The 19,238-nt window shown below is 43.0% G+C and overlaps 1 protein-coding gene across 10 annotated transcripts in view; it reads right to left on the bottom strand.

Moving 5' to 3' along the window:
• The window catches only part of LHFPL3 (LHFPL tetraspan subfamily member 3), a 258,805-nt gene that overhangs the window by 35,074 nt on the left and 204,493 nt on the right, over positions 1-19,238 (bottom strand). Inside the window, exons 3-5 of one of the 10 annotated variants that reach the window (XM_080575379.1) lie at positions 12,175-12,244; positions 10,457-10,595; positions 478-504 (exon numbers count right to left, since the gene is read on the bottom strand). The exons of 1 other annotated variant lie outside the window; for it this stretch is intronic. In XM_080575379.1, the coding sequence (XP_080431505.1) occupies positions 10,469-10,595; positions 12,175-12,244 (197 nt within the window). In that variant the 3' untranslated portion in view covers positions 478-504; positions 10,457-10,468. Of the gene's footprint in view, positions 1-456; positions 505-5,664; positions 10,115-10,456; positions 11,573-12,174; positions 12,245-12,278; positions 13,621-19,238 lie in introns of those variants that run through there. 8 more of the 10 variants (XR_013944620.1, XM_080575377.1, XM_080575381.1 and 5 more) reach the window with 8 other exon arrangements.

The raw sequence follows: 19,238 nt of genomic DNA, 5'->3' as shown, positions 1-19,238 counted from the left end.
GTACGCAGCAGCCAGATGCACAAGTATCAGGCTTAAATTTTGGAAAAGGCAAACGGGGAGCTGCTGCTTTTTAGCAACAAGCACAGGAGAAGTGTCGATACTGTTTCTGATCCATTTGAATTTCAGACTTAAATAATTCTACAGCAGGTTTCTGAGGAGCCATATCCAACGCAGCCCTGATCCTTGTAGGGGCTTCTTAACGCTACTCAAAATAACATACACAGCTTGCAGATTTGCCACTAAGCAGTTGCCACAAGCTACTGAAAAAGGCAAATTATTAAGACTGTACAAAACCAAAGCTGGGAATATAAAAATCAAATGGAACACTTACATGTTGCTGAACATGCTGCCTAACATCAGAAACACAAGACAACAGCAGAAAGCCATGCAATGTATTTTGGCAGAAGCGCGCAAACACTTCACAGCTTGTCCCCTGGATGCCATGCTCACACTTACATTAGTCTGTGTCACACTACCTTAACTTGTTTTAAGCATTTCCATCATCTGTGAGGTAGGGAGGGAAAAACAGAATAGTTAAGGTATAATCAAATGAGATTTCACACATTGTAGTATAATTTATAATAAATCTCATTATTTGCTACAGTGTAGAGAGTGTGAATTGTTTGGATTTCTGTCTCAGTTTATCCAGACAGGGAACCTTCTGAAAGCCAGGAGTGATTCAGTAGGTTATTAAGGAGGTGGATGAAAAAACTAGGATTAACAGAGAACAAATAGTGACAGAACATAAACAAATACATAAAAAAATCAAAGTAATCTAAAAAAGTCTTGCCTTTTTTTTTTTTTTTTTAAATCTGTCATTACAGAATCAAAAATCTTGGTAACATCTTTTGATCAGTGGACAACTTTAAGCACTACGTTAACCCTGCTTCTTCAAAAATAGTTGAATAAAAGTGTAAAATAATAATAAAAATGCACAAATCAGAACAATGATTTAGATTAAAAATAAAACCATGTTAGTTACCATCTCAGTAAATAAAGATCTACAGAAGTATTTCTTCTAGATGAGATATAAGAGTAATAAAATACTATATCTGAATCTTGATGATACATTGCTCATGATTTTTGATCATACTTCCAAAAACATTGGTACCATCTGAAAGAACCCAGGCTACCAAATCCTTATATGCACAAGACGTCCTAATTGCTTAGATCTGAAGGGCGGCTGTGGTTTATGTTTTTAATTATGCACCCATGGAAGTCTGCTCCAGTGAGATCCTATACCTTTGGTGCCCCAAGGAAGCCCAGGGGAACCTGAAGATACTTCAGACCTCAGAAGACTGTATCTTCTATCACCTACTCACACAATTTATTGTGAGTTTATGGTACTTTACGTAAGTGCATAAACCTTCTGTGTCTGATCAGGAAAGGTACAAAAGGTCACCCAGAAGCTGAAGGATTTATATCAAGAGAAAAATGTGTGTTTGGACATCTAAATATGACACTGTTGAACAGCTAAAAATCTCTAACAACCATGGAAGAAGGAGAAGAGTCTCTCCTGTGGGAGCGGCAGAGCAATCAATTGGGCTAAATTTCTGCTGCTGAAGAGAAGCCTCAAAGGAGATGTTAAAATAGAATTTATATCTTAAAGCAATCGTTTCTTAACTAAGAATACAGATCAATGGTTCCACTATCACCTAAAAACTGTTTGGAAAATAATTTAAGAATTCAGAAGTGAAGTTGACGTATAAACCACAAGTAGCCAAAATAGCATCAGATGTATTTTCTTGCTGGGACTAATGTAGAAGAAATGTAAAATGCACCAGTAAAATTAGACACAGTAGCTGGAGGTATCTAAATGCATTGATTAAACTACTGACATGTTCCTGGTGAAACCAATCAAAATATTAACTTTTCTAAAGCTTCACAGTAAGCGGTAAGATTAAAAAAAAAATTAAAAAAAATTGCTGTATTTCTATCTTTCTTGGAAGCTGTGACTACACGTGCACTGGCACTGGACAGTCTCCTAAAAGAAGGAACTGGCTTGCCTCCTACCTTTATTTAGGCAACGAAAGATGGAACAGAGATGTTGAAGGACATGCACATTGGCTGAGTACTGATGTATAAAGCAAAGTAGCTATCTTCTCTATAATGCTGGGAAAACAAAAGTGAGGTAAAATACCTTGGCCAATAAGTGATATTGACAGCAATTTAGTTTTCCCCCTATTTTAGTTTGCGCCTTCTGCATTTCAAGAGCAACTGTTAGGCATTTGTAGGGATGTAATTGCACTTGGCTGCCTGCCTCCCTCTGGCACATCCCAGTCAGGTGGAGCCAGGGCTGTTTGGTGCAGACTGGGGGGCAGTCGTTACAAGTCAGCAGCATTACAACAATTTGGCACACCTCGGAGAAGTCCTAGGAAAACCAAAGACCCTGTTCAAGCATGCACTGATGAAAACTTCTCTCCTCCCCGTACTCTGCCTTGCCTCAGACACACGAGCTTTCCCCAGGGTACCTGGGGACATTCCTGCTCCTGTTCCTGCCCCCGGGACACGCTGGCTGTGCAGCCGCCAAGGGACGTGCAATCCCACCCCCAAGATGCTGTGAAGAAGGCCCAGGGGATCTCAAGGAACTTATTGCCTGTCCCATGAGCCTTGGTTGAGGATCGCCATCCCTGTGGAGATGAAGGCTTAGTTATCACCCAGTTAGAGCAAAACATATGCAAGTGGAGCCAGTTTTCCCCTTCAAGTCTCCTGGGGCACTCCCAGCCCCAGACAACTTCTCTCAGCAGGAGATGCTCCTGACAACCTTTTAATTAGGACTGTTTCCCTTCCATGTATACATAAGCATCACCTAGCCATAGGAAGAATCATTTCTGGTCCTTCACTGCTTAATAATGTTTTTCTTTGCTCAGATGTAGAACTCTTGTCCTCCCTTTGGTGCCTTCTTGGCATCTTTCAGCGAGGCATGTACCTCTCACTGAGCCTTACTTTCTGCATCAGTCTGCACCCCAAAATACACGCAGAGTACAGGCTTTTAAGCAGGTTAAGTGTATACAGCTGCTGACTATCTCCTGAGCAAGTCCAGTCATGGGAACAACCCGCCAGTTGGTGGTGAACTGGGAATACTGGTCCCCAACTGCTTTTCCTAGGTAAGCCATTGCAACACACACGCAATACTGCTGGGCTCGGGGCCACCCAGGGATGTGCCTGCACTCATGTTTTGGCTGGGATCAGGAGAACATTTCTGAGGTGAATTTCCCATTGACTGTGCTTGTTCCAGCCAATAATTGGCAGCCATGGGGCCAGGCAGGAGCTCAGCTGAAATAACGACCTCCCTGTACCACGCCGCCGGTGCGGGCTCTGGGCCCCGAGCACAGGCTGCTTCGCCCTGCAGCGCCGCTCCTCCTGCTAACGCAGACATCGCCTGGGAGAATCCTGCTGACTTGATTGATCCTATTTAAATCAATGCAGTTGTTTGTGTGAATAAAGTAGCCAGATCTGGCCCTAAGTGGCATTTATTCTACCCTATTATTTGGCACATAAATCAGCAGTTTGGGGCAGTGGTGAATGTTTTGTTACTATTGTGAATTTAGGAAAAATCTATTAAAGTCACCAAAGAAAGTCCATATTTACAGTGGCATAACTGATGTTAGCACTTGACTTTTTATTTGAAAGTGTGTAAAGCAGTCTTGCTCTAGAGCAAACCTAAAGAGAATCATTTGTCTTTTGGGATCCTTGAGTTTAGAGCTGGAGGAAGAAATAATCAATTTTGTTATAATCTCCTTCTTCTCAAATATCATATACACGGGTAAGTTTTGCATTTGGTTATGCAGTTGTAAACCTGGGTATTGCTGTTTGTATCCAGTGAAAATATTCTTCTTACTTTGTTAATGGTTACAGTAAAATTCTCCATGATGTGCATCACAGGTAATAATTTGCATCTAGAAATACTGATGATGTCTTGCCTATGGCAATGAACAGGTTTTAATACGACAGTAAAACTTGCCCTGATATGTCTTCTTAATTAGTCTCCATTAATTAAGCATGCTGATTATTTACAAAAAGCCTAACACAACTGAAAGGAAGAATAACTAATGCAATGGTTGTATTCTCAGGATCACATGCAATTCATCTTTACTAAGCTGGCTGAGCCTCTATAATCTCAAAGCATTTATGAAATAATAGGGAGAAAGCTTTAGGTTAAGCATATTTGGTATAAAAAGTATTTGTTTAATTTGTTTCTTGAGATGAAATTCTGTTATTGATGGAAAATGAAAGATTTGAGTGAGTTAAAGCCACAGACATCTTGCAGTAAGACATTAGAAGCCTTGTTGGATCACTAATGGAGGCAATCTTTATGAGGCTGAGATTTCATTGCTAATAATTAAATATCACAGTTCAGCCACTGAAACCTGTAGCATCCTCGCATGCCCTATTTTACACATAACAGCAATTAGAGAAGCGCATAGTGTATATTTAGACAAAGACTTTATGTCAGGAGCTGGTGATGTGGTGACTCAGCAAGGCATCATCAGAAGGCATTAGCTAGTGCTAAGGCTTTGTAGACCTCTGTGGGGGCCAGACCTGTCAGATTAATACAAGGGGCTATTTTTGTAACATCCAGCAAGTTTCTGCCATACATCAAACCGCACTAGCTGCTTATTTTAGATGACAGCAATTCACACATTTTTCTTGAACAATAAAGTCTTCAGCACTTTTTGGTTATGCACATTTCCTACGATGAATCTTCCCTTTGAAGCATTTTGCAGAGGACAGGTTTCCAAATGGAGATCATCAGAGTCATTTTTACCAACCTACCAGTGAATTACCGGCCCACGTACCACAGGCAGGTAGCAGTCGTGGTGTCAGGCTGCCTGGGTATCAGGGAGTACTCTGGGCGCGTAATTTGGGAATTAGTGCCCTGCTCTATTTGGCTCAGCCCTGCGTGGTGCTGAGTGTCAGGCTTTTCAGCTGATCTCAAAAGAAGCTCACATCATCTGGCAGTGGGATGAGGCCCTTTGGTCCTAACAGAATAATACTACTTGTTCATAGCTTCAGATTTGATCAACAGCCTTATTTTTTATACTCTCTCATTTCTTTTCTTGATAATTATCATGAATTCTTTTAATTTCCATAAACATCTTCCCTTTAAATTCAGCTTTAAGAACAGTCACAGCCATTATATATTCTGTAATTTCAGAAAAATGAAATCTTGCCCCTTTTTCCTTCGTCACCTCCCTCTGTCTCCCGTGAAACATTTCCTTTCCCACACACAGCCCTCTCCCCGGCACCTCTCTGACTGAGCCCAGCTCTCCTCCCTCTCCACTTCCCCATTCCAACAGAGGCATTGTCCTCTCATCTCTTCCTCTTGCACCTCCTCCACCGTGATCTTTCCACAGTTGGAAGCAGGTTGTTGTTTATCCTGTTGATTTTTTTCTCATCCTCCTTCCCATCCATGCTGTTGTCTTTATTCTTTAAAACAACTTGCCCCAAAGCTGGCATTTTTGCTGTGGGTGTTGTTGATGTTGGGTCACATGAATGTGATGTGCAGCCTGCTGCTAGTTGAAGAGCTGTGCTTTGTCTTGGCTGCCCATAAATCTTCTTGTGATGTTTGGAGGGTTAATCTAAGCCTGTGTGCTGAGCATTTCACCCTCACTCACATCTCCTTTCACATCCTTTCCCCGGTGGGGCAGATCCCGACTGTCAACATGTGAAGCATTGGAAGACACCAGGGAGTTCCTAGTTGTGCTTCCAATGTCAGAAATGAGGACTTCAAACAGCTTTGGGAGAGATAATGGACATTACTACAAAAACCAGGTAATTTCACCGAAGTTCATTAATGCTCGGCTTCCACAATGTGCTCTTTGGGTAAATCTCAGGGAGGCATTGTTAAGGGGGTCACTGTTATTAACTCTGTTCTAATGGCACACAGAAGTGAAGTCACATGGAGAAAGTGCCACTGGAGCCATCAAAAGCACTGAAATAGAAGCGTTTTTTTTGGAGTCACAGGCTGACTCTCAGCCCTCTTAGCCCCCTCTGCCTCAATGCCACTGGATGCTTGTCTCCCCTTCCCTGCTGCCCTTCTGTGTCCCATATCAGCTGCCCATCCTTGCTCACCAAAGCACTTACCAATATGCCTTAATTGGAATATGCTCCTGGGTCACACTTGACAAAATTTAGCTGTGTCTGCACTTCACTAAATGGGAATGGATTAATCACATGTTTAAAAGCTTTGCTGGATGGAGACCTGCACTCTAAAGCCAGGCCAAGCTTCATTGCTGGAGCCTGGAGAGAGGAGAAGGCATTTTTTTCCTCACATACTGCTTGGCAGAGGGATGGACAGAAAGAGCCCTGACTTGGTTTCTGCATCAGAGCAGGCAGCACGTAGCTGTCAGCAAAGCAGGAACCGGAGTGTGAGGCTCTGACTGCCTGCCGGCATCCTGGAGCTACCCCGGGGAGGCCTCTAGCAAGGCTGAGTGGCAAGGGTAATAGTAGTTCTGCCATGTTTTTAACATAAAAATTTGAAGAAAAGGTTTCTCTATTGACTTTGGAAAAAAACCAAACCACACCTAAAAAAAAACCCAAACATTTTTCATGCAGGTATTCATGAATAGCAGTAGTAATATAACTTGTATACTAGGATAATTAGGAATAATGATAATTGCCTGCCTAAAAAGCTGCTTTAAAAAAAAAAAAAAGAGTCGGGTATTAGTAATACTTTTGTTTAAGCAGCTCTTTAATAGTTGTGTTTAAACACAACTTCACTTTTCATCCCTTTGTGTTGCTATAGTCATAGTATGATTTTTTTAAAATCTGTTCTTGAAGTTCTTTCCCGCATCAAATGTTTTGGTTTTGCTTCTGAGGCACATGTTTTATCCTTACGTAGTAAACTCACCTGTGATATTAAGGACAAAGATCTCTTTGCTGAATCACTACAGTCAACAGGAATTTCAATATTTATCTCTATGGCAGTTGGGCCAGGTCCCTTTTAGTTTCTTTCCCTTTCAAGTTGTTGCTTTTGTCTCAGGTCTCCCCAGACTCCCCGTATCACTCACTGCAGCGTGAGTGCAGGATCTCTCTGCTGGAACTGTAGCAGCCATTGATTTTATTTTTGGTTCAGCAGCAGAACCAGGAAAAAAGGGAAGCTTTCTGTCAACTTTCTGAAATGAAATACTAAAAATTTCAGATCAGCTAAATACAAGACTTGAGGGACGAGTTATAAAAGTATAGGAAAAAAGCCTGGCACAACGAAGCAGAAGAGTCAGAAGGCAGCCTTTCTTTCCTGACCTGGTCCTCAAAGGAAAGGACATTCACTGAGGTCAAAACCACACTCTGCTAGGCGCGTGGATTTGAGGCAAAGCTTTCTTTTACCAGCGATTTCTCCAAATCCATCCAGAGGTCACCTGGAATAAGATGTTCTCCAGCTCTCCTGCGGTGGCTATTTCACTTTTTATGCCAACTGTGCAAATGTGCAGCAGTCACGAGGGAAGGTGCACGTGCGGGAGTGACTCTACAGCCTGCTGCAGCCTCCGGTTGGGTACAGCACTGCTGGGTTTGTGCCTGTTGGCAATGACCGCTGAGGCCCTTTACACCATATTAAAACACATTAAAAGAAGAAATTTCAGGCACTTTCCCCCATATTTCCTGGCAGCATGATGGACGAGCTGTGGCTCTCCTATAGGTTGGGCAGTGGTGGCTCCTCTCTTCTGGGGATGGGGCAGGCTGGAGCCACACATCCTGCACCATCACCAGTACACCTGGCAGGGAAGAGGAAATCAACCACAGAGGTTGAAAATATTTCTCAGATACAACTATTGCTGAATTTGACCCAAATACATAAATAATTGTGTTATGACCCCCAGTGATGCTTTTAATTAATAAAAGTAAATATTAGAACTGCTGATGCTGCTAAACGCTGTTCAATGCCTCTAAACATCACGTGCATCTAAACCACCACTTTCTGTGACATCCCATGCCCAAGAGCTATACCTGCACACACAGGAGGGCTGCTGGTGAGTATTTCAGCTCCACCAGCACAGTGGTCAAGACATCATGGTCTCAACTGTATTCCCATGATCTTTACCACTCTGCGAGCCAGCCCAAACCTGAAGGATCTGCACGTAGATGCCATGTTACAAATCTCACCATTTTTAGGTTGGAAAGTTCCAAAGCTGTATGGCAGCTCTCTTGCACACATTATTATTTTTGTATCTAAATCTTCTTTAAATATTGGGTAGACTCTTTTCATAGCTGAGCAGTCATTTCAGCAAGTGTGGAGGTTGATTTACAGTTTTTACTTTGTACACTTTCTGTAGCAGAGCATAAAATTGAAAGGCTTATGTCAAATTCATTCATACATGGACACATTCAAGAACAAATTAATTTTAAAGCACTTACAGGGTATATAATGATTCTATGCCATGCCTTACAAATCTATAAAGTAATTTATAACATAAAGTCTGCTTTAGAAGAGATGTAGTAGAACAGATAGTAGGGCAATTTAGATCTGAAATATCCTGGTGCTATATTCCCCCAGATATCTGCAATTCAGATCTGATAGGAATCATGAGTAATCAGTTTCTGAAGCAAAATTATTATACAGGGAACAGCTCTCATTACAATGTCCACTTGCAAAACCAGGCTATTCTAGGACAAATTACTGTGCAGCACACTAGATAAGGGTTGAGATTCAGGTCTTGGACCGGTATAAATCAGGAATAACAGTTATGCAGGACTAGAATAAAATCATTTAGATAAGTATTGGATAAATGCCATGTGTAAGTTTAATAGTAGAGCCATTGTAATTAAGTTCAAGAGAGTTTCCACCCTGTCCATAAGAAAAGATGTCTTCCAGCTGATGCTACCGCCGTAGTCATTCTCCTCTGACCTGCACAGCCAACGGAGGGCACTGCTGCAGATGATGAGCACTTTCTTTCAACCATCTGAGCATGGGTCTCTTGGTGTCCCATCCAAAGCCTTGTGTTTCTGGGGACTACCGTCTCCCTCCTGCTTTCTTCAGCAGCTGCTGGGAACCGCCAGCACTACTCAGCCCCAGCCGCTCGCAGCAATAGCGTGCCTGAAAATTCCCCCCACGTTGAGCATTTATCATTAGCAAACGTGGTAGGCAATCATTAAAAATGTTCAAAGATAAGTGGCGACCTAAATTCAACCCTGGGATGAGCAGCTATGCTCGCCTGAAATTGCAGGCTGGCGCAGGCAGGAATGAGTGCTGAGCCTGATGAGCTGGCAGCCAGCTGGTGTCACAGCTCCCCTGCTCCTGCCTGGCACCCTTGCACCTGCATTTTTCAGGGGCAGTCTCTGCAAGCAGCAATTTCATGTACTGCCGCTGCAAGGAGTAAAATATACAGCAATGGCTGAGAACTGCCTCCGTGCTCTTCTTCCCCACCACTCATCCAGCTTGGCTTGCATGTGGCACAGGGGTGGCCAACCCTGCAATTCGGGCACAGTTAGTGCAGTCCCTCATCTCCTCAGGAGAAAAAGAGGCCTAATTAGATTGAGGTGACTTCTAAAAGGTGCATGTGTCAAAGGCAAAATTGTAATATAAAACATTCAGAGAAACCATAACCAAAGTATCATCTGTGTATATAAGATGGAAGGAAAATGTCATCCTTCACACAGACAGTGGCTGCACACCAAAGGGCCTAATTCAAAGCAGCCATTCCTGCTCCTCATATTAGAGGGAGAAAGGCCTAGTTTAAGTTCGCCCCATGCAGTGAATTTTGAGTTATTTATAAAAAGTGGAACATCGGAGTGCAATAAAGGTCATCCCAGCCCAGCTGGGCAGGCAAAAAGACAGACACACTGGCCCCAGGGGCTGCCTTGGCTCTTTGTGGATGCTCATGAAGGACTGAAGAGCTACCCTTGCCCCTGTCCACCACTGAACGCTGAGGCCAGGCTTCTGAAATGTAACTATAGATATTGGGTGCTTTGAGATTGGAATTGGTTCTGTTGGATGTTCTCTTTCTGAAAGCCAGTTCGAACTGGGTCCCCAAAAGCCAAAAGTCCTTAGGAAAAGGTTGACCACCGCCAGCCTTCTTGCAGCCCACAGCAGCCACGCCACCGGTAGATGTGAAGGGAGAAAAGCCCTTGCTTCAGCCGGAAAGGGTGAAGAAGAAAGAGCTGATAGTCTGAAGCGCTGCAATAAAACAGGAGACAGATTTCAAAGGAACCCAGAAAACCTGGCATCCAGCCCAGCGGGAATGCCATAGGTACACACTTCACTTATTTCTGCGCAGAAAGCCAGCTAGCGCTGCAGCCTGCACCACTGCTTTCAACAGAGGGACTCCTAAAAGGTGCTTTATCATCAGGAGGTGTTGGCCTGTAGCTGGGAAGCAGGAAGAAGCAGTGGGGCACAGGAGGAGCCCCACACTGCTCCTCCCAGCCTCTGCCCCACGGCAGCTCTACAAGGTGCTGTGCTGCTTGCCTTGCGCCTAGCTGAGCGTTTTGCACGCTCCTGTTTGCAGTTGCTTATACATACCCGCAACGTTAATCATCTAGGTTGGAGTTTTCTGTGACTTCTTCCTGCCTGTGGTTGCATTTTTTTCTTCTTTAAAGTTTCAGCATAACTGTTCAGCAGTTTTTGAGAATCTGTATGATAGCCTAAGGAGTTCCTGACTCTGAGAGAAGACAAAATTCATCAGTTTTCCTGAAAACTGTCACAGTAGCACTCAAATATTCAATAAAGGATATTTGGATGGAGCCTTTCTGATTTGCGATTGTGAAAACAGTCATAAAGATCTTAATAACTAAATGTCAATGTAGACATAACATGCCATTGCACTACTGTAGTGGTCCAGAGTGCTCTGAGTCTGTTCATACCTTTGAGCCCTCTTAGGGTTAGATTCACAAGGTGGTCCTAGTGTCATGCCATGATTTTGTAGCACCCACTTTTCAGGGATCTACGCTGCCCGACCAAGTATTCATAGGCAGCTTGCAGTGTGAGGGGAAATGGTTTCTGGGTGGTGAGGCCCTGGCACAGGCTGCCCAGAGAAGCTGTGGCTGCCCCATCCCTGGAGGTGTTCAAGGCCAGGCTGGATGGGGCTTTGGGCAACCTGGTCTGGTGGGAGGTGTCCCTGCCCATGGCAGGGGGTTGGAACTAGGTGATCCCTAATGACCCTTCCAACCCAAACCAGTCTATGATTCTATGTACGATCATATGGAGAAGACGAGGGTACAAGCTGCACTGGGAGAAGTTTTGTCTTGATATAAGATTTATTTATTTATTTATTTTTACAGTGAGAACAATCAGTGACTGGAACAACCTCCCCAGGGACATGGTAGAGTTCCCATCACTGGTGGTTTTCAAGAAGTGATTGGACATGGTGCAAGATAATCTCACCTAACATCCCTTTTCCCATTAAAGGTTGGACCTGATGATCTTCTGAGATTCTGACCAACCTGGGCTGTCCTGTGATTCTATGATGACCTCCCTGTCTGCCGCACTTGTTCCTAGCCAAAGCTTTCTCCTTTTGCCATGAGGATCTTCAGGTTTGCAGTGTGCTGTCTGTAATTTCAGGTAGGAGTGAACGCTCCTTAGAGATTGCCAAGTATCCCTTCCATGTCAAAATAAAAATCTCCTATAGGTAGATCATCCCTGCATGTGGATAAGGGAGTCACCACCAAGCAAATGCCTATGCTTGCACAGAAATATGCTTATTAACAAATTACATTTGTTTCTCAGTGTTAGCACTGTCATAACTTTCTTGGTGAATTGATGTGGAGGAGTTTCCCTGTTGAAATGGCTCTTTAATTGCACTGCTAATGAGGTAGGTAGGATGCCAGGGTAAATAAGCACATGCAGTGCTTGCTACTATTATGGCTGGAGATTGCCTCCAGATGCTGAACTAACACAACAATAATGAAGCCTGCAATGTAGACAAATATTTTCCTACTGCCCCACCTTTCAAGTTTACTTATAAAAATTTTTGACTTATGCAATTAAAAAAGACTTTAAAAGGTGTTTGACTTGATATTGCAGGGTATAACATTACCACTAAGTAGGTTTAATAAAGCACATATAAAACAAAGATTATGAACTGTTTAAAACTGTGTTCTTTGAGTACAATTTGACAACAAGCCACCATCATTAAATAGGGGTGTGACTAGTAAGGGGGTGCAGAGGTTATTCCTAGGCCTAAAACTGTTCGTCATCGTCAGATGCCACATTAGATCTTGCTGATAAAATCTGGAGCTTACACAAGAATTGATGCCATATAAAATGGTGAAGAGAAGGACACTGTTGCTTGGCCAGCTGGGTCTGCTGTTCCTAAAAACAGTAAAACACAGAGTTAAACTCCAAGAAAGAAGAAATAATGGCTGCTCTTGTTAGGTGCTATTTTTCGTGGAAGGATTTAGAGGCCAAATAATAAGAAGATGAAACCTCAAGCCCTGTTATATTTGAGAAGGCTAATGAGACCTTGGGTGGATAAACACGGGATGCTGGCCAGAGGCAGGAGCTGACTTTCCTCTCTGGCACTGCTGAGGCTGATGTGCACGTGCTGTGTGCAGTCGTATCCATGTTTCACCAAGGATGCTGAAAAACTGGGAAAGGCACAGAGAACTGCAAAAGTGGGGCAAGGACTGGAGAAGGCACGTAACGGCGAGAGAGATTTAGAAAGTACAATTTGTCTAGCTTATCAAAAAGAAGATTGAAAGGTCTTGATTACAGTGAATAACTATCTTCACAGGGAGAAAAGAGCCCTTTAATCTAGTGGGGAAGGATGAATGGTTGAAAGCTGAAACCAGATATATCTGAAGAGGAAATTAGGCAAAACACATTAATACTGAGGGCTGGAAACAAGCTGCTCAGGGAAGGGAAGGCGTCTGCAGTGCTTGAGGAAGATGGCATGATACTTTTTAAAGTGGGATAATTTGCATATACATGTGCTAAGCCTCAGCCCACCCCAAGATGGGCACAACTGGGTGAGATTTAAAGGGTGGTGACAAAATCCAGCTCGAAGCCATGCAGCCCTGTTCAAGCCATCCGGACTTGTGCAGGGGCTGGTGCACCAACTGGGGCTGTGTGGGGAGAAGGGGCCCCTGTTTTCCTCCTCCCCCTCCAGCAGGATGGTCACACCAGGATTTCCCAGGAAAAGTCTGGCTGGCCGTGCCTCGGGCCCGTTTCCAAAATGCACAGCAGCACAGAAAACCCTTTGTTCATTTTTCTATCTGAAACTCAATACTTTTTCTGAATTGAAATACATTTCCTCCCCCCACGTCTCTCTCTCCATCTCACCACGTTCCACAGACATAAACAATTATTTCTTTCCCCAGTGGAACAACAACATCCTTCACATGCCTATTAGAGAGCTTCACCCTCACTTAGGTGGCGAGCTCAGCTGTGCTTGCTCTTCCCATGAGCCAGTGCTTGCAGCCAGACCAGCCGTGCTGTGCTGCAGCCGTGCCCTTGCATCTGGCAAATGGTTTCTAAAACAATCACACTGTTTTCAATCTGCAACAGGATTGAACTCAATGGGGCTAAAAAGCTCAAAATAAGATGGGTATGACGCCACCTGCAGCAAAACAAGAATCCCCACCTTCTGTGAAACTGGGTGTAGTTATTTTATTTATTTATTTACTTATTTTTTCAAGTTGTCAGTCTTATGGCAAAAAGCTGGCAAAAATTAACTCCCACACTTGGCTCTGCAAAAGGAAAGTGATTGCATCATGGAACGATGTTTCAAGCTTTAATAATATTCTTTGACAAAATGCATCTCTTTAGTGAGAGCTGAATAGTGGGAATAAACAAGAGAATTCTAATATCCTAGCGTGTTTCCTCTAGACTTTTTTGTGACGGTGATTCCCTTACTCAAAGTTCAAAAAAATGGTCAAAATCTCCATACGCTTGCTATAGAAGGAAGAGTGAAAATTTGAACAGTGCAATGGTGTGTGGCTGGAACAACCCTTGGAGAAGACAGGGATGTGGCCTATAGTTCAAATTGCAGTGCCTCGCATTATCCCCAAATGCATTTCTGGGATCCTTCAGGATCTCAGCCCTCGTGGAGATAAACTTTCCTCCAGGTCATGAGTGGTTCCCAGCAATCTCTGCTGGTAATCTGCAGATCACCCATGGATGCTCAGCAGGTAATTGTCTGGTCTCGTAATGATATTGCAAGAAATCCAAAATTCCCCTCTCCTCCCCAGCTCACATTCCTTCCCCCAGGACCCCTCATGTATTTTTTTTCTCTTACTTTCCAGAGAAAGTAGCTGCTCCTGGGATGCAAGGCCACAGGTAGCTGAGTTATAAAGGAGAAAGCTGTTCCTTGAGCAATGCCACTCACTGGTGGTTAAGCTCAGAAATATTCCCTGATTTATTTTTTTAAGGAAGTAGAGAAGGCTAACAGACAATAAGACTAATGATTCTGTGAGGCATTTTCAAAAGGATGGAGAATGAGTTATTTGACTGAAAATTGAAAGGCTTGATTGCAGTCTCTAGTGAGCCTATATCAGTTTGGCCATGGTATAATCCATTGACTTTCCTATAATAGTCCTAATTAAACAATCAGAAATGAAGGGCAAATTATACCCTAACTGTACATTTCTGGGCAATTAAAACCATAGCATTCTAGCTGGTAGAGATGAACATTTAATCAGCTGATTTAACAACAATTAAACAAAACCGTGCTAACCTGTAAAATAAAGAAATCAATAGAAAAATCAGGATAAAATACCTGGGACTGCCAAAGAGAAACAGAGAAGAGGAAATTAATGACAATTAAAAAAAAAAAAAAGTTTTCATAGCAAAGAGCCTTCTAGGACAACTACTCCACAGTGAAGAAGGGGAAAGCAAAACTTATGAAGACATTAATCAAGGTAAAAGTGAAAAGAAAATGAGATGCTTTGGGGCATAGAGATGACAGAAAGTGTATCTGTGGCAATAAAGGATGATGGAAATCGTACGGAGGGGAATAAAACAAAGGCTACATGTGGAAAAGCATGCAAGAGCTGCAGAACACCTACTCTGACAATATAGTCTCTTGCTATTGCTAAAAGAGAAAATCAATAAACTCTGTGTAAGAAGAAAAGCTTATTAAATGATTGACAGTCCAACTGGATACTCCTGTTGGCAAATACATTGCTCTGTGTGATAGATGGACACCAGGGTCAAGAGGCCATCCACTGAAATGATCAGGCTTCATAAAACGTAGATTTGCAAGCAGCAGAGGCAGCAAGGACCCGGTGAAGTTACTGCTTTCAGTTTATTTCTTTGAGCGGACACCAGCTGCAGCACGGCGAGCTCATTTACTGCACAGTGGAAGGGTTTCCATCACTGGGAGCCTGCTCGTAGCTCCGGCGTGGGGCACAGCGAGCCTACCTGCCTGGGTGGCCACCACCACCACCTGCTTGGTTCTCCAGCCTGAGGGGCTCACTCCCCACCAGGCAGGGACCCCGTCAGGCCAAGTGTCATGATACATCCCCTCCCCATCTTGATACACCTGGACCTCCAGCCCTGACACGTCTCCCACTTGTAAGAGGGGAGTAGACATGATTTGGTCCTCACCAAGCGCTGCCTGGTCCTTGGCCTGCCCTCCCTGTTGGCTGATACTGGCAGGTCCATGGTCCCTCAAAGAAGTTTCAAAGCAGCCTCTTGGCGAGGCTGGAACCCAGGATGCTCATTTTAGACTGATGGGGAACCAGGCTTCGAGGCCATCTCTAAATCCCCAGCTCCCAAATGCCTTAAGTTTACTTACTGTGGATTGGGATCTACCCAATTTGACCTCAACGAGAAAGATGATTTTCTGCTTTTTCAGAGTTTTAAGTTGGAGAAAGCGCATAGAGTTTTCTTTTTTTCTTGGAATACAAAGTGCTGTATCAGGCTTATGAACACTTGGGGCTACTTTTGCATCACTTCAGTCTGAGGAATGACAGGGGATCAAACTGAGCATTGGCTCTTTGGTTACAAAAAGTTTATTTAGAGATGGTTTCTCCTTCCCAAATTAATGTCAAGAAAATTTTGTTGTTTCTTGCTTGTGACTTGAGGAGGATTTTTACATTCCAGTGCATTTCTCCTGAATGCTAGCAGATTAGAAAAAAAAACAACAAACAAACAACAAAATTATTATGTACATTAATAATAGAATATAGGCATTAAGATAACCTTGAGGTTTCTAAATTTGATCCCTATTTCTCTAGATTGCTGTTAGCTTTTGAATGCAGGTGGATTAAAAACAAGAAAAATATTGAAAACTAAATTAAAAAAAATTGTCCAAAAAAGAAAAGTTGATTTGTAATCAGTCCTTGTTTTCCACTATCAAAAATAATCACTCTATCTGCAAAGAATGCATTCCTAACCTTAAATAGTTGATAATATTCAAAATGGTTATAACTTAGCAAAACTCCCTTTCTTCCTCAAGTCATAAATTATTTGTTTTTCTAATAGAAAGTAAAGCTTGACTGTATTTTTCTGTGCCCACACAGCATCACCCCCTTGATATTATGCTTATTTAGAAAGAGAAAATAAAACTTTTTCTTTTGTTTCTTCTGGAAAAATGTATTTGCTCATATTAAGGTTGGCAGGAGTCCCAACAGGGAAAAAATGTCTCCACTTATTATCATTATTATTTTCTTCCCCTGCATTTTCAGTTGTGTTTAGAAGCAATACTATCTATGGTCTGTGCATATGACACACTTGTTGAACCATGAAAAGCAGTGAAAACAGAAAGGTCAGCCGTGGTCTGTCTTCTGTGTCAGCCAGCCGGGCTGATGTGTGCTTTGCGATTTAATGATCTGCTTGCTCAAGTACCAAATTTCCTTAGGAGCATTCAACCATTTGGAGGTTTCTACAAAAATACTGAGAAATCACATCACATGCAGTGGAGCGGCTAAAAACCTTGCTGGAGGTAACCTGTCAAAACCAATGACAGGAAACCAAGAGCCAGAAATGTAGTTTGAGGAACTTATTTTCCAAATTTAGTTACCTAGTAGGATTGTACAAAATTTAGCGACAAATTACTCTGGTAACAGAACCTTTCAAATTATTTGCCTACTCACACATGTTAAATCAATTTGGGTTGTATTAAATGTCCTTAGTTAATAGGTCAAACGTATCACTGGGGCAATTTTTCCAGGATTTGATGGACATGATGCCAGGGAGGCACTTTACCTCTTAAAGTTACAACTGTTCAGCTTGCTCTCTGGTCTAGATGCTAAATAGAATGGAATATTTAGCAAATGGCACAATCTAACCATTGAAGAAATTGTATTGTGACACTCAGAAGCTAAAATGGGTGAAAGCCCGGTTTTAATGAACTTTGTGCAGTCCAAAGAAGGCCTGGACAGACCTGGTCCAGCCTTAGCCTGGTGTAGTCACTGACATCCATATGGAACAGAGGTGTAAAATAAGACAGTGGAGAAAGAATTTATTCAGATGTTTTCTCTGCAGCGTAACTGTATGAAAATAGTTTGAGTTATCACTTTCAGAATGACAGATTAATCTAATTTTGGGGGAAAAGCAGAACTGACACTGATGGATGACCAGGCTGGAGGAGGACCTGAGAGAACCACAGGGCAGGTGTTAATGCCAGTGCTGCATCTGAACTGAGAGACCTCCTGGTCCAGCACTGATGACTCATCAGGGGCAGATATTTAAGGATGGGTCCTGCTCTGTGTATTCAAAAATTGGCTCTTGTAATTCTTTTTGTGTGAGGGTATGCCTGCAAGGTGCTGTGAGCTCCCCTGCCACCATTCCTGTCCCCTAGAGAAGCCACATAGCAAACAGGGATTACCAAACTAATTGGCACATCTCTCATTTGAAAAAACTGCCACTTGAGATCTTTCATTTTTCAATTTTCTTTGTAACCATATGTTATCAGATGTATTTGATGCCTAATTTAACTTGGTTTCCACATGTCATTATGTTTATGAAAGGTTTTTGTATTTCAGTGAGGCAGATGTAACTACAAATTCTTTTCACCTTTTTTTTTTGTTTGGTTTTTTTTTTCTAAATCTGGGCCAGCCTGCTAGACATACTTAATTTACAGGTTTCTATGCCCATTGCCCTTGTCCAAAAGGCTGGCCTGGGAGCCCTGCAGAAGGAAAAAACTCTGAAAACTGCCAAGGTCAAGAGAAAGACCAGGTTAAGGTTTATGTTGTCTTGTTCCTTAAGTAAAGAAAGGTAAGTTCCAGTAAGAGCGATGGTTTTAGGCCATAGGCAGTGTGTATTTACTGTGGTGATGTAGGGCCAGGCTGGGAATCTTCTGTTCACATTGCTGGGAGGGACTGAGCAGGAGCTACATGAGAGGTTGTGGAGGGTGATTTACCAGAGCATGCTGGAGCGGGGAATGAAACAGCAGAAACAACAGGAAAACCCCAGCAGCACAGAGTGCTGCAATGTAGGAAGGATTTACATAGCTTGCCAGAGCAGATCTTCAAGCTAGGACGCAGGGTTTTGTCTGTACCAGTGAATGAAAACCAGACAAGTCCTGCTTTCTAGTCCTGAGGGTGAGCGGCACACAACAGCACCCATCTGTCCTCGACTCCCCCAGCCCTGCCTCCCTCAAGATCCTCTCCACCCAAAATGATCTCGCTGACACCTAATGGCGCTGGCTCTTGTCACCTCCAAAACCATCTCCTAGAAACTGATAGCAAGAATGGGTCAAAACGGGACCAGGGAATGAGCCAACAGCACACTAACCATCTGTACAACTGGGGACAGTGCTTCAGCCCCTTCCATGCCCATGTTTATTATTAATATAGTTGCTACTAATGTAGCCAGACAGTCCAAACTAGATGTAGATAAAGTGCACTCCAGCAGATTTCAGTTGGTCCTTCTCTGATGGAAGAGCTGGATGTGCTTTTGTACTTCAGTTTCATTTACACTGGGAGGAAGGTTGCAGTGTTCGTTAATTGCTTAAAGACCAGAAATCCGATCAAAGCTAACCCTCTAGGGTCCTTTAAAAGCCAGTGGGTGAAAATAGGTATATCCAGACGGTAGGTCATTCCCAAACTGCTGTGTGGATATTTCACATCCACTTGGAAATCTCAGATGGCACTGGACACTTCAATGCGGGCACCTGAAGTGCACCTCTCCATTGCCAAGTGCTGACTAGCTCTCCCTTGATGATGTGAGAGCTTAGGTACCTCACACATGTACACATCTACATACTGGTGGCTTCTTTGGAGCTGAATCCCACTTGAACTGTGGTAGAGGGTGTATTGCCATTGGCCATGCTATTGCAGTAGAGACATACCAGGGATGCAAGACAGAACCAAATGAAGGTATTCCTACATTGCAGCTATCTGGTAATGGGATCACAGCTTGT

The sequence above is a fragment of the Anser brachyrhynchus genome, assembly GCF_964034855.1.
Source record: "Anser brachyrhynchus genome assembly, chromosome: 1".
NCBI classification, from domain to species: Eukaryota; Metazoa; Chordata; class Aves; order Anseriformes; family Anatidae; genus Anser; species Anser brachyrhynchus.
The sequence above is the reverse complement of the archived record's forward strand: the minus strand, read 5'-3'. Positions and strand labels throughout refer to the sequence as shown.